Consider the following 12728-nt stretch of genomic DNA (forward strand, 5'->3'; position numbering starts at 1 on the left):
TAGTGCCCCCTGACTTACCACCGGATGCTGTGTCCGTCGGGGTCATGGGGGCCTACCTGCGGCCGGGGCAGCGCTATTTAAAGGCGACGTGCCGGGCGGCCATTTTTGTTGCTGGCCGCCTGCCAGCACCTGCCTCCGCTGCCATCCCCGGTCTGCCCCCGCCCCCCGCGGAGTGCCGGCTGCACTCCATGAGCCTGGCACTTCTCTTGAGTGCCGGGCTCTTTTGCCGGCACTCCCGATCCCCGGGGGCCCAGCTGGTCATGCTGCGCAAGGCCCCTCCCCTTTAAGAAGGGGAGGAAGGCCTGCAATACCGCGGCACGTAGCACCGCGATATTCCCTCACAGCGCCCCAAGAGGGAGGCGGGGCGCTACCACTCAATTTCGGTCGCGGGGGCGCTAATTTTTCCAGGGTGCTAAAAGTAGTGCCCTGGCGAAGTTAGCGCCCCAAAGGGGGCGCGACTCAATTTTTCGCCCTAAAGTTTTAAGGTTCCTTTTTAAAAGAATGAATTTGCTCAAAATTCTTCTACACGTTTGGTCAAACATCCCTGTTCATACAGGTCACGCATGCGGTAACTGATGGTAACTAAAATAAGAGCATATAAATCACCACAATCCAATAGTCTGCTGCACTGACTGTCAAGGCTCACAAATGAGTAATGGCCACTTGGACAAGGCATCTTACTGCCCAAAACATCATATCCTATAAGCAATGAAATCCATGAAGAAGGAAGGTGTAAGAATACTGGAATCAATAGCCTGACAAGAATGTTCATCAAGGGCAGCAGATGAATCCTTAACCCCTTCACCTAAACTCATTTTCAAGGAGCCATCTGTGGTTTATCGCTCAGTCTATTTCTAAGAGCTAATGCCATTTTACAGGCATAAAACCTAAGGGTTCACTATGACAGGCAGCGTACGCATGCTCATTCTGCGCTGGAAGTGCACCACCCACCATATTGGATCGGGTTGCTCAGTAGGAGTCCATGGCGCACGCCGGAAGTACAAAAAAGTCTCAGTGTAATATAAAAATAAGGGTCCTACACTTGTTTTAGGACCCTTTTGGGGAATTGGTTTGCCCCAGTGCCTGACTCGCCATGTGATAAGCTCCCACAGAAAATCATGGTCTTAACAGTCAGTAAGTATCCGGTCGGAGCACTATTTAAAGGGGTTATCCACTCCATGCAGGTTAGTAATTGGTTTGCCCTCATAGGCTACTGGTTAATTTTTTGGCCTTTATTTGGCTGTTTTCTCTGTTCCACAAGTGAATTCTGGCTTCTGCTGGCAACTTTTTACTGGAATAAAAACAGAAAATGCTGGAAGTACTCAGCAGGTCAGGCAGCATCTGTGGAGAGAGAAACAGAGTTAATGGGGTCGATTTTCAGTGTGCCGTGAGGCGGGCTTTTAGGCGTGCGGGGGGCTAAAATCCCAAATTCGGGGGTCCCGACACCATCCCGCCCAAAACCCGCCTCCATGTAAGTTTCAAAGGAGGCGGGTACCCGCCCCGCACTGGGACCCACCAACCCGAGGCGGGAAGGGATTAGTGCCAATTAACTGCCCTTGATAGCCAGCACGTCTTCCTCCCGGTGGGGAAAGGGTGTACAGGGGGGGCTCGGCCTCCTCCGGTCGCTGCCTCCTGCCTCGTGTTGTGCGCGACTTTCTCCTGCAAGATAGAAGGGAGTGAGTTAGTGACAGCCTTGTGAGCTGTTTTGAGAATGTGCCTGTTATGGTCGAATAATGCAGATCTTGGCCCAGAAATTCAGGTCAGTGGCTTCCCACGGGTGCAAGCCCCCGACCTGCACTTACCTACCGCGCCGGCCGTTGAGCTGTGGGCCCGTGTGGGATTCCGATCCTGGGCCTCCTCCAACTGCCGGCACGCAGTGCTTGCATATCCCAGGGGCACAGTTAGTTCAATGCATCCCCTGGGATCACATGGTAGCAGGGAATGCTTCAATCATAAGTTTGACAGGAAGACCTGTCAAACCTATAAATACTATAAGCCCCAAAACATCACTAAATCTTCAAATAAATTTTTTTTTAAATCACATTTTTAAAATAAACTATAAATTACATGAAATAACTTTTAAACAATAATTTAAATTTTTGAAAAAAATAATTTTATTTTCTACGTGGCTAAAAATAAACTTACCTTTAAAGTATTTAAAAATAATAAACCTGTGGAAAAAATGTTTTATTTTTAATTAATCCACCACTTACCTTGTAAAAAGCAGGCCTTGCGACTGCTTTTCACATGTCTAACTTCTGGAGACTTACCTTCCCGGGAAAACCTGCAAAAAAAACGTAAGTTCGATGCGCATGCGCTGCCTCTCCTGCGCACGCGTTCCACCTCTTAACCCCTTCTTTCAGTGGAACGGAAGTGCCGGTTTCCCGCGCATGCTCAGTGCATGCAGGAAACCGGCACTTCCATTGGGCTTACGGGTGAGTACCCCGTGCGTACTCACCCGTGGAGACCCGAAGTTCTGGGCCGTTGTGTGTGCAAGATGTGAAGTGTAGGGAAGTGAGGGTTGCAATAGAGGTGAGAGTAGGATGTGCAAAATGTGTGAGTAGCAGGGGAAAGAGGTGGAGTGTTGATAGGGTGAGATAAAGTAAGATAGGAGGAGAGTTACATGGACATAGATCTGTTGGCATGTTTCAGTGCTGTAAATATCAATGTAATTCTGTGTATTTCTATGAAGTGTGGTGCAGTGATTGTCAGAGAGGGAAGGGAAGGAACACATTTAAGACAATTCTAAGGGCAGTTCTCCTACAAAGTGAAGAGAAAAAATTGAAAATGTGAATAAAACTACCTCAATAATGCACCATTCTTGTGTATTGTATTTACAGCTGCCACTGAATATACAAATAGAGTATTTTATTTTGATTTAAATATAATGTGCTTTACCTTTACAGGGTCAACCAGGGCCTCGCGGCCATCCAGGCTTGCTAGGTCCTCCAGGACCTGTGGTAAGTGTTTTTTTTTAACTTGCAAGGAAGAAATTTGAGCAAACCAGCCAACATGATGACATTATCACAAAGCATCGATGAAGGCTTGTGATTCCTCTCATCCACAATGTGCGTTTGCCCTTGCTTCGTGTTGTGTTGCAGGCCAACAGAATAAAAAGAGCCGCATAATTACTGCAGATAACACCGACCTTTAAATCACAACAATGTCCTTCAGCAACTGATGTTATGTTGATGTTATGCTGGATAAGGAAATACCACAAACGTTGAAGGAGGAATAGTTAGCTGCATGCATATGCCTGATCTAGGAAACTCTTCCTGGAAAGTAGTATTGAGATGTGGAGGAAGAGAAGAAGAGTTTGGAACAGAGGAGAAGATGATGGCTGCTGCAATGGACCAAATTTATATTAGAGGGAGTGTCAAAAGGTAGATGTTTTTTGAAGAATCTCAAGTGACCATTTTATTTGTTCACATGTGGCTTGAGGAAGCCCGCAAGCACAAGCATTTACAGGAATTGCTTCCCGTACCCCTTTTTGAGCCAGGTTTCATACAATATAGGAATCCATACAGCTCTGAGGAATTCTGTCCTCTGAGTTTTTTTTTATTCATTCCTGTGATGTGGGCATCCCTGGCAAGGCCAGAATCTATTGTCCATCCCTAGTTGCCCTTGAGAAGGTGGTGGTTCCAGGATTTTGACCAGGCGACGATGAAGGAACGGCAATATATTTCCAAGTCAGGGTGGTGTGTAACTGGGAGAGGAACTTGGAGGTAGTGGTGTTCCCATACACCTGCTGCCCTTGTCCTTCTAGGTGGTAGAGGGCATGTGTTTGGGAGATGCTGTCGAAGAAGCCTTGGCGAGTTGCTGCAGTGCATCTTGTAGATGGTACACACTGCAGCCACGGTATGCCGGTGGTGGAGGGAGTGAATATTTAAGGCGGTGGATGGGGTGCCAATCAAGCGGGCTGCTTTGTCCTGGATGGTGTTGAGTTTCTTGAGTGTTGTTGGAGCTGCACTCATCCAGGCAAGTGGAGGGTATTCCATCACACTCCTGACTTGTGCGTTGTAGATGGTGGAAAGGCTTTGGGGAGTCAGGAGGTGAGACACTCGTCATAGAATACCCAATCTCTGACCCGTTCTTGTTGCCACAATATTTATGTGGCTGGTCCAGTTAAGTTTCTGGTCAATGGTGACCCCCAGGATGTTGATGGTGGGGGATTTGGTGATGGTAATGCCATTGAATATCAAGGGGCGGTGGTTAGATGCTCGCTTGTTGGAGATGGGCATTGCCTGGCACTTGTGTGACGTGAATGTTACTTGCCACTTATGAGCCTAAGTCTGAATGGCGTCCAGGTCTTGGTGCATGCGGGCATGGACTGCTTCATTATCTGAGGAGTTGCAAATGGAACTAAACAATGTGCAATCATCAGCGAACATCCCCACTTCTGACCTTATGGTGGAGGGAAGCTCATTGATGAAGCAGCTGAAGATGGCTTGGCCTAGCACACTGCCCTGAGGAACTCCTGCTGGCCTGAGATGATTGACCTCTAATCACCACAACCATCTTCCATTGTGCTAGGTATGACTCCAGCCAATGGAGGGTTTTTCCCTCTGATTCCCATTGACTTAAATTTTACTAGGGCTCCTTGATGCCATACTCGGTCAAATGCTGCCTTGATGTCAAGGGCAGTCACTCTCACCTCACTTCTGGAATTCAGCTCCTTTGTCCATGTTTGGACCAAGGTTGTAATGAGGTCTGGAGCCGAGTCCTGGCGGAACCCAAACGGAGCATCAGTGAGCAGATTATTGGTGACTAAGTACCACTTGATAGCACCTTCCATCACTTTGTTGTTGATTGAGAGTAGACTGATGGGGCGGTAATTGGCCAGGTTGGATTTGTCCTGTTTTTTGTGAACAGGACATACCTGGGCAGTTTTCCACATTATCAGGTTTTGTAGCTGTACTGGAACAGCTTGGCTAGAGGCATGGCTAGTTCTGGAGCATGAGTCTTCAGCATGACAGCCGGGATGTTGTCGGGGCCCATACTCTTTGCTGTATCCAGTGCGCTCAGACGTTTCTTGATATCATGTGGAGTGATTCGAATTGGTTGAAGACTGGCTTCTGTGGTGGTGGGGACCTCAGGAGGAGGACGATATGGATCATCCACTCGGCACTTCTGGCTGAAGTTGGTTGCAAAAGCTTCAGCCTTGTCTTTTGCACTCATGTGCTAGGCTCCGTCATCATTGAGGATGGGGATATTCATGGAACCTCCTCCTCTGTTAGTTGTTTAATTGTCCACCACCATTCACGACTGGATGTGGCAGGACTGCAGAGCTTTGATCTGATCCATTGATTGTGGGATTGCATAGCTCTGTCTATAGCTTACTGCTTTCACAGTTTAGCATGCATGTAGTCCTGTGTTGCAGCTTCCCCAGGTTAGCACCTCATTTTTAGGTACGCCTGGTACTGCTCCTGGCATACTCTTCTGCACTCCTCATTGAACCAGGGTTGGTCCTCTGGCTTGATGGTAATGGTAGAGTGAGGGATATGCCAGGCCATGAGGTTATAAATTGTGATGGAATACAATTCTGCTGCTACAGATGGCCCGCAGCACCTCATGGATGCCCAGAAATGAGCTGCTAGATCTGCTCTGAATCTATCCCATTTAGCACAGTGGTAGTGCCACACAACACGGTGGAGAGTGTCCTCAGTGTGTAGATGGGATTGCATCTCCACAAGGCCTGTGCAGTGGTCACTCTTACCAATGCTGTTATGGACAAATACATCTGTGACAGGTAGATTGGTGAGGACTCCCAGGGCCACTCCCTCCTGACTGTATACCACTGTGCTGCCACCTCTGGTGGGTCAGTCCTGCTGGTCGGACAGGATATACCCAGGGATGGTGATGGAGGCATCTGGGATATTGGTTGAAAGGTTTAATTCTGTGAGTATGACTATGTCAGGCTGTTGCTTGGCTAGTTTGTGGGACAGCTCTCCCAATTTTGGCACAAGTTCCCATATGTTAGTGAGGAGGACCTTGCAGGGTCCACTGGGATGCGTGTGCTGTTGCCATGTCCGAAGTTAGTGCCTAGGTCGATGCCGGGTGGTCCGTCCAATTTTATTCTTATTGTTGTTTCTTATAGCAGTTTGTTACAACTGAGTGGCTTGCTGGGCCATTTCAGAGGGCAGTTAAGAGTCAAGTAGGTTTTTCCGTCGTGTTGGTTCTTTCACCACCTGTCGCAGGCCCAGTCTGGCAGCTATATCCTTCGGGACTCGGTCAGCTCGGTCAGTAGTGGTGCTACCGAGCCACTCTTGGTGAGGGACATTGAAGTCCACTGCCCAGAGTACATTTTGTGCCCTTGTTACCCTCAGTGCTTCTTCCAACTGGCGTTCAACATGGAGGAGTACTGATTCATCAGCTGAGGGAGGGCGGTAGGTGGTAATCAGCAGGAGGTCTCCTTGCCCATGCTTGACTTCATGGGGTCCGGAGTCAATGTTGAGGACTCCCAGGGCCACTCCCTCCCGACTGAATACCACTGTGCCGCCACCTCCGGTGGGTCAGTCCGGCCGGTGGGACAGGATATACCCAGGGATGGTGATTGAGGAGTTCGGGACATTGGCTGAAAGGTTTAATTCTGTGAGTATGGCTATGTCAGGCTGTTGTTTGACTAGTCTGGGACAGCTCTCCAAATTTTGGCACAAGTCCTCCATATGTTAGTGAGGAGCACTTTGCAGGGTCGACTGGGCTGGGTGTGCCATTGCCGTGTCCAAAGTCAGTGCCTAGGTCGATACCGGGTGGTCCATCCAGTTTTATTCTTATTGTTGTTTCTCGTAGCGGTTTGTTACAACTGAGTGGCTTGCTGGGCCATTTCGGGGGGCAGTTAAGAGTCAACCACATTGCTGTGGGTCTGGAGTCACATATAGGCCAGACCAAGTAAAGATGGCAGATTTCCTTCCCTGAAGGACATTAGTGAACTAGCTGGGTTAGCACCAAAATACTTTGAGAAAATGCATTTTTTTTTGGATTAAAATTTCTCCTCCTAACATAGGTAAAAATGTGTCCAAATGCAAGGAAGAAAATGCAGTGAAGGCACAAAAAATAGGCCCGATCTCGATGCAGCGAAAGCTTTGGTAATAAATTGCTGTCCCGGGGAGGAAGGAGAAGGAGAATCCAATGAGAAATAGCCTGGGGTAACTCGTGTGAACTTCCACAGTAAGCAGCTCGAGGTCAATAAGATAAAAAAATGACGTGTTTTTTTTCCTCATCTTAGGGTCCTCCTGGTCTGGATGGCATTGCTGGAAAACCTGGATTACAAGGTCAAAGGGTATGTAAACAGTTATATTGTGGCGGAGCCACTAAGGGACTCCGATCAAATGTATATAATTCCCTTTAACAATATGTTAACTAGAGCCTGAGTCTGTATCGATATATATAAAAGAGCTCTTCTGTCTGTCCCGATGTCTGTCTGTCTGTCTGTTCTCTATACGTTTGAAAGTTACAGAGCGTACCGACGCGCGCGTCGCCTCAAAAGAAAGCTTGCGATTCCGGACCGGTTATAGGCGTATTTACGTTTCGGCCGGACAAAAACCGCGCCCGCGGTATCCGAAAAACGTTCAGCCTTCCGCTCATTAGCATCTCATTAGCGACCGTGTGACGTCGAGGTCGACCAATCGGACGGCGGGTTCCTTCCTACAGTTGAGTGTCGAGTGACTCGACGATTGACCAATCCTACGCTTCGGTGACCTGACCGGTCGACCAATCGGTGCGTGTGTGGGCGGGCCTTATCCTTCGGAACTGAGGTGAGTGGCCGCCATCTTGATTTTTCACGATTTTTTCCCCACACTTTCAGTGTGTTAGGGAAGTAAGGTAAATATTTGAATTATGTGTTAGGGAATTAATTAACAATTTATTTGAGTTTTATATTGTGTTTAGCAACCCCTCCCCCGCCTCCTCCTCACCCTCGCGCAGGGGGGACTCGGGGCCTGAAGCTCAAAAAATGTATCTCTCTCTCTCTCTTTCTTCCCTCTCTCTCTCTCCTTCTCCTCTTCCCTCTCTCTCCTTCTCCTCTTCCCTCTCTCCTCTTCCCTCTCTCTCCTTCTCCTCTTCCCTCTCTGTCTCGCTCTACTTCCCCCTCTCAGGTTTCACGGTGTCGCGGACGGAGCGCGGGCGGGCCGCCCGAAGTTTCCCGCTCGCTAACGGCCGCCAAGCCGCCCTTGCCTGCTCCCCGCGGGCCGCCTCGCGCCGCCCGCACTGACCGCGCATGCGCCGCCCGCCTGCAGCGGCCGTCCATCAGCCGCGCCATACGCGGGGGATCTCAGCTCCGGTCCGTCCCGCCCTCAGAACCGGACCTCAGGCGCTAGGCAGGGGGAGGGGCCGGAGAGAGGGACAGAGGGGAGCGGAGGGGGTGGGCGGGGGTGGGCGTGTGGGGGTGGGGGAGGGGAGGGAGGGAGAGAGGGAGACGGGAGGGGAGGGAGGGAGACGGGAGGGGAGGGAGGAAGACGGGAGGGAGAGGAGGGGACGGGAGGGAGAGGAGAGGAGGGAGAGAGGGGAGGGATAGGACAGGGAGAGGGGGGACACACAGGGGCAGGGAGACCAAGCGCCCCAAAATTGCCCTCGCAACGCGGGGCTCCCCAGCTAGTCTTTGTATATACTGTTTGCATGTACAGAGCGCAGTCCCTTTAAGAGCGCGGGCAAACACGATGATGTCACGCCATTCATCACGTGATCCCCATCGGCGGGAAAAACGTCATGACGCCAGCCACGGAACCATCCAAGCAGTCCTCGTGGAGCTTCTGAACTGACTAGACCTGTATTCGTAGTTTTCACAGAATCACAGAATCACAGAAACCCCACAGTGCAGATAGAGGCCATTTCGGCCCATCGAGCCTGCACCGACACATATCCCACCCGATCCCCGTAACCCCTACACCAACACATATCCCACCCTATCCTGTAACCCCACGTATTTAATCCCCCTAACACTAAGGGTCAATTTATCATAGCCAATCAACCTAACCTGCACATCTTTGGACTGTGGGAGGAAACCGGAGCACCCGGAGGAAACCCACGCAAACACGGGGAGAATGTGCAAACTCCACACAGACAGTCGCCCGAGGCCGGATTCGAACCCGGGTCCCTGGCGCTGTGAGGCAACAGTGCTAACCACTATGCCACCGTGCTGCATCTGTTTGTTAAACTCAATTAGTTTCACATTAAACATCATTTGTTTGATCGCCTGAGTCGACCTCAGTCTCTTGATAGGAACTAGACATTCCTACATTGGTGACCCCGACTTTTGCGAACGGTTTTCGCAGAAGGAACGAAGCATGGAAACGAACGCCGTTGCATTGAAGCTACCGCAATTCTGGGAGCAACAAGCGACCGCCTAGTTCATCCAGGTCGAAGCCCAGATCGTCAGCCTGCTTGAGAACCCCCCGGACGACTGCAAATATGAAACAATCAAGGCGCGGTTGTTACAGGTCTTCGGGCTCACGAAGTTGGAGCGCGTCCGCCGACTGCTCGCTATGCCCGGCCTCGGGGACTCCAAGCCGTCTGAGCTCATGAGCCAAATGCTCACGCTCCTTGGCTCCGAACCGGAATGCTTCCTCTTTAGGGAGCTCTTCCTCAGTCAGTTACCGGAGCAAGTACAAACTGCCCTGGCCAGGTCCGAAGTCTCAGACTGCGCAGCGCTTGCTGCCGAAGCGGACAAGATTTTCGCGGTGACGCAGCAGTACTGCACTGCCACGAGGTGCCCATCCCCCACAGACACCACCCCAGCTCCTCAACCTTCGGGGCTGTGCTTTTACCACGCGCGGTTTGGCGCGAAAGCCAGATGTTGCCGCCCTCCCTGCAGCTTCTCTCCCCAAAAAAAACAACTGCAACCCCGGCAAAAGAAGAACGGGTCTGACGGGTGCCCCGCGGCTGCGATGGCAATCGGAAATTCTGGCAAGCTGTTGTTCATCATCGATTCCATCTCTGGTCGGCGATTCCTATGTGACACCGGCGCACAGTGCAGCATTATACCCACGTCCGCTATTGATGTTCAAGCTGAGAGGCACGGCCTCTCACTCGAAGCGGCTAATGGCGGAGCTATCCGGACCTTCGGCAAACAGCGGGTCCAGGTGTGCTTCGGCAGCCAGCGATTTGTTTGGGAATTTGTTACGGCCAGGGTTTCACAAGCCATCCTCGGCACGGATTTCCTGTGCGCCAACGGCCTCCTGGTCGATGTGAGGAACTGGCGGCTGATCAATGCGGCCACGTTTCACTCCATTCCTTGCCACCGTGGTACCACCATGTCACGCACCGTCTCCTGCACTTTCCCAACTCCGGACGAGTTCGCTCGCCTGCTCGGTGAATTTCCGGACCTGACCAGACCTACATTCTCCTCTACGGCCACGAAGCATGGTGTGGAACACCACATCACTACCACCGGCCCCCCGGTCCACGCGCGGGCCCGGCGCCTCGAACCCAGCAAGCTGGCGGTCGCGAAGGCGGCGTTCACTACGATGGAACGCCTGGGGATTATTCGCCGGTCCAATAGTCCCTGGTCTTCGCCTCTCCACATAGTACCGAAACCTGATGGCGGCCATGCGGCGACTATCGGCGACTTAACAACGCTACCACTCCTGATCGATACCCGATCCCCCACATTCAGGATTTCTCTGCCCATTTGGCTGGGAACACCGTGTTTTCCAAGGTGGATCTGGTCCGAGGCTACCACCAGGTCCCGGTACACCCGCAGGACGTGCAGAAGACCACAGTCATCACCCCATTCGGCCTTTTGGGTTGAAGAATGCTGCCCAGGCCTTCCAGCGCCTCATGGACTCCGTGCTGCGGGACCTCAAGTTCCTTTTCGTCTATTTAAACGACATCCTTGTGGCCAGTCGAAATAAGGAGGAACACATCGCGCACCTACGCACCCTCTTTTGTCGCCTCAGCCAACACGGCCTGATTCTCAACCCGGCCAAAGTGTCAGTTTGGTCTGCCCCACATTGATTTCCTGGGACATCACATTACATCGGAGGGAGCGGTGCCTTTGTAAGCAAAGGTAGAGGCGGTGACATCCTTTCCGCGCCCGCAGACCATCAAGGCCCTGCAGGAGTTCCTCGGGATGGTAAATTTTTACCACCGCTTCGTGCCTAAGGCAGCTCTGCTCATGCAGCCCCTGTACGAGGCCCTCAAGGGCAAGTCTGGCAAGGACCCGGTAAGCTGGACGGTCGACATGGACCGGGTGTTCGTTGACACAAAAAGCGCCCTCGCCAACGCGACCATGCTGGTGCACCTGCTGCCAAGTGCCACCATCGCCCTCACCACCGAAGTGTCAGACTACGCCATCGGCGCAGTGCAGGAACAGTGGGTAAATGGAACATGGCAAACGCTGGCATTCTTCAGCCGTCAACTATGGCGAAACGAGCGGAAGTACAGTACCTTCGACCGGGAGTTGCTGGCTCTTTTTCTGGCCATCCGCCATTTCCGGTTCTTGCTGGAAGGACGTCCTTTCACTGCTTTTGTCGACCATAAGCCACTAACGTTCGCTATGGCCAAGACTACCGAACCGTGGTCAGCCCGACAACAGCGTCAGTTAACGTTTATCTCTGAATTCACTACTGATATTCAGCATGTGGCCGGTAAAGACAACCTGGTGGCGGATTGCCTCTCCCGCGCGACCGTTCAGGCAGTCCAGCTCGACATCGACTATGCCCTCATGGCTGCGGATCAAGCCTCACATCCAGAGGTGCAAGCTTACCGAACCAGCCCCTCTAGCCTCCAAGCGGCCGACGTCAAATTCCACGCCGCAGTCACCACGCTACTTTGTGACGTCTCCATAGGAGATCCTCGCCCTATCGTGCCGGTCGCCTGGCGCCGAAAAGTGTTTGACGCCATACACGGGTTGTCACACCCTGGCATGAAGGCCTCGCAAAGGCTGATGTCGTCCAAGTTCATTTGGCGGGGCATGCATATGGATGTCCGCGACTGGGCCAACACCTGCGTGGTCTGCCAAAAGGCCAAGGTGCAGCGTCACGTCAAAGCTCCATTGGCCACCTTCGCTGTTCCGGAGCGACGGTTCGATCACGTGAATGTGGACCTGGTGGGGCCACTTCCACCTTCTCATGGGTTTACACATATCCTTACGATGGTAGACCGCACCACTAGATGGCCAGAGGCAGTTCCCTTGTCATCCACCACTTCGGCAGACGTAGCCAGGGCATTCATCTCCTCTTGGGTCGCCCGTTTCGGGGTACCGGCGGACATCTCTTCTGATCGTGGACCGCAATTTCCTCTGAGCTCTGGAACGCAGTGGCTCAGGGGCTCGGCATCAAGCTATATCGCACCACAGCCTACCATCCACAGGCAAACGGCCTGTGCGAACGGTTTCACAGGTCGCTCAAAGCCGCACTGAGGGCCAGCCTCCAAGGCACTGGGTGGGTGGACAGGCTACCATGGGTCCTGTTGGGTCTTCACACGGCACCCAAGGAAGATCTTCGCTCGTCCTTGGCAGAGCTCGTCCAGCCGCTACACGTACCAGGGGATTTCCTTCCGACTCCAACAGAGCCATGGTCCGCATCCAATCAACTCATCAGCCACCAGGAGGCAGCCAGGTGTTTTGCACTAGTACCAACGTCGCATCACGGCTTTCAGAGCTCCCACGTCCCAGCAGAGCTGAAGAACGCTGAATATGTGTTCATCCGCCACAACGCTCATCGGGATCTGCTCAAGGCCCCTTACACTGGTCCTTTCCGCGTGCTAGAGCCGGGAGACAAAACTTTCTCGGT

At 52.1% G+C, this 12728-nt stretch overlaps 1 protein-coding gene across 1 annotated transcript in view; it reads left to right on the forward strand.

The window, feature by feature from the left end:
- The window catches only part of col22a1 (collagen, type XXII, alpha 1), a 407180-nt gene that overhangs the window by 253213 nt on the left and 141239 nt on the right, over positions 1-12728 (forward strand). Inside the window, exons 19-20 of the mRNA XM_085992460.1 lie at positions 2907-2960; positions 7226-7279. Coding sequence (XP_085848586.1) covers positions 2907-2960; positions 7226-7279 — 108 coding nt within the window. The remainder of the gene's footprint in view (positions 1-2906; positions 2961-7225; positions 7280-12728) is intronic.

This window comes from Somniosus microcephalus, chromosome 7, assembly GCF_052327205.1.
Source record: "Somniosus microcephalus isolate GS21.2 chromosome 7, FLI_Smic_1.0, whole genome shotgun sequence".
In the NCBI taxonomy this organism is placed as follows: Eukaryota; Metazoa; Chordata; class Chondrichthyes; order Squaliformes; family Somniosidae; genus Somniosus; species Somniosus microcephalus.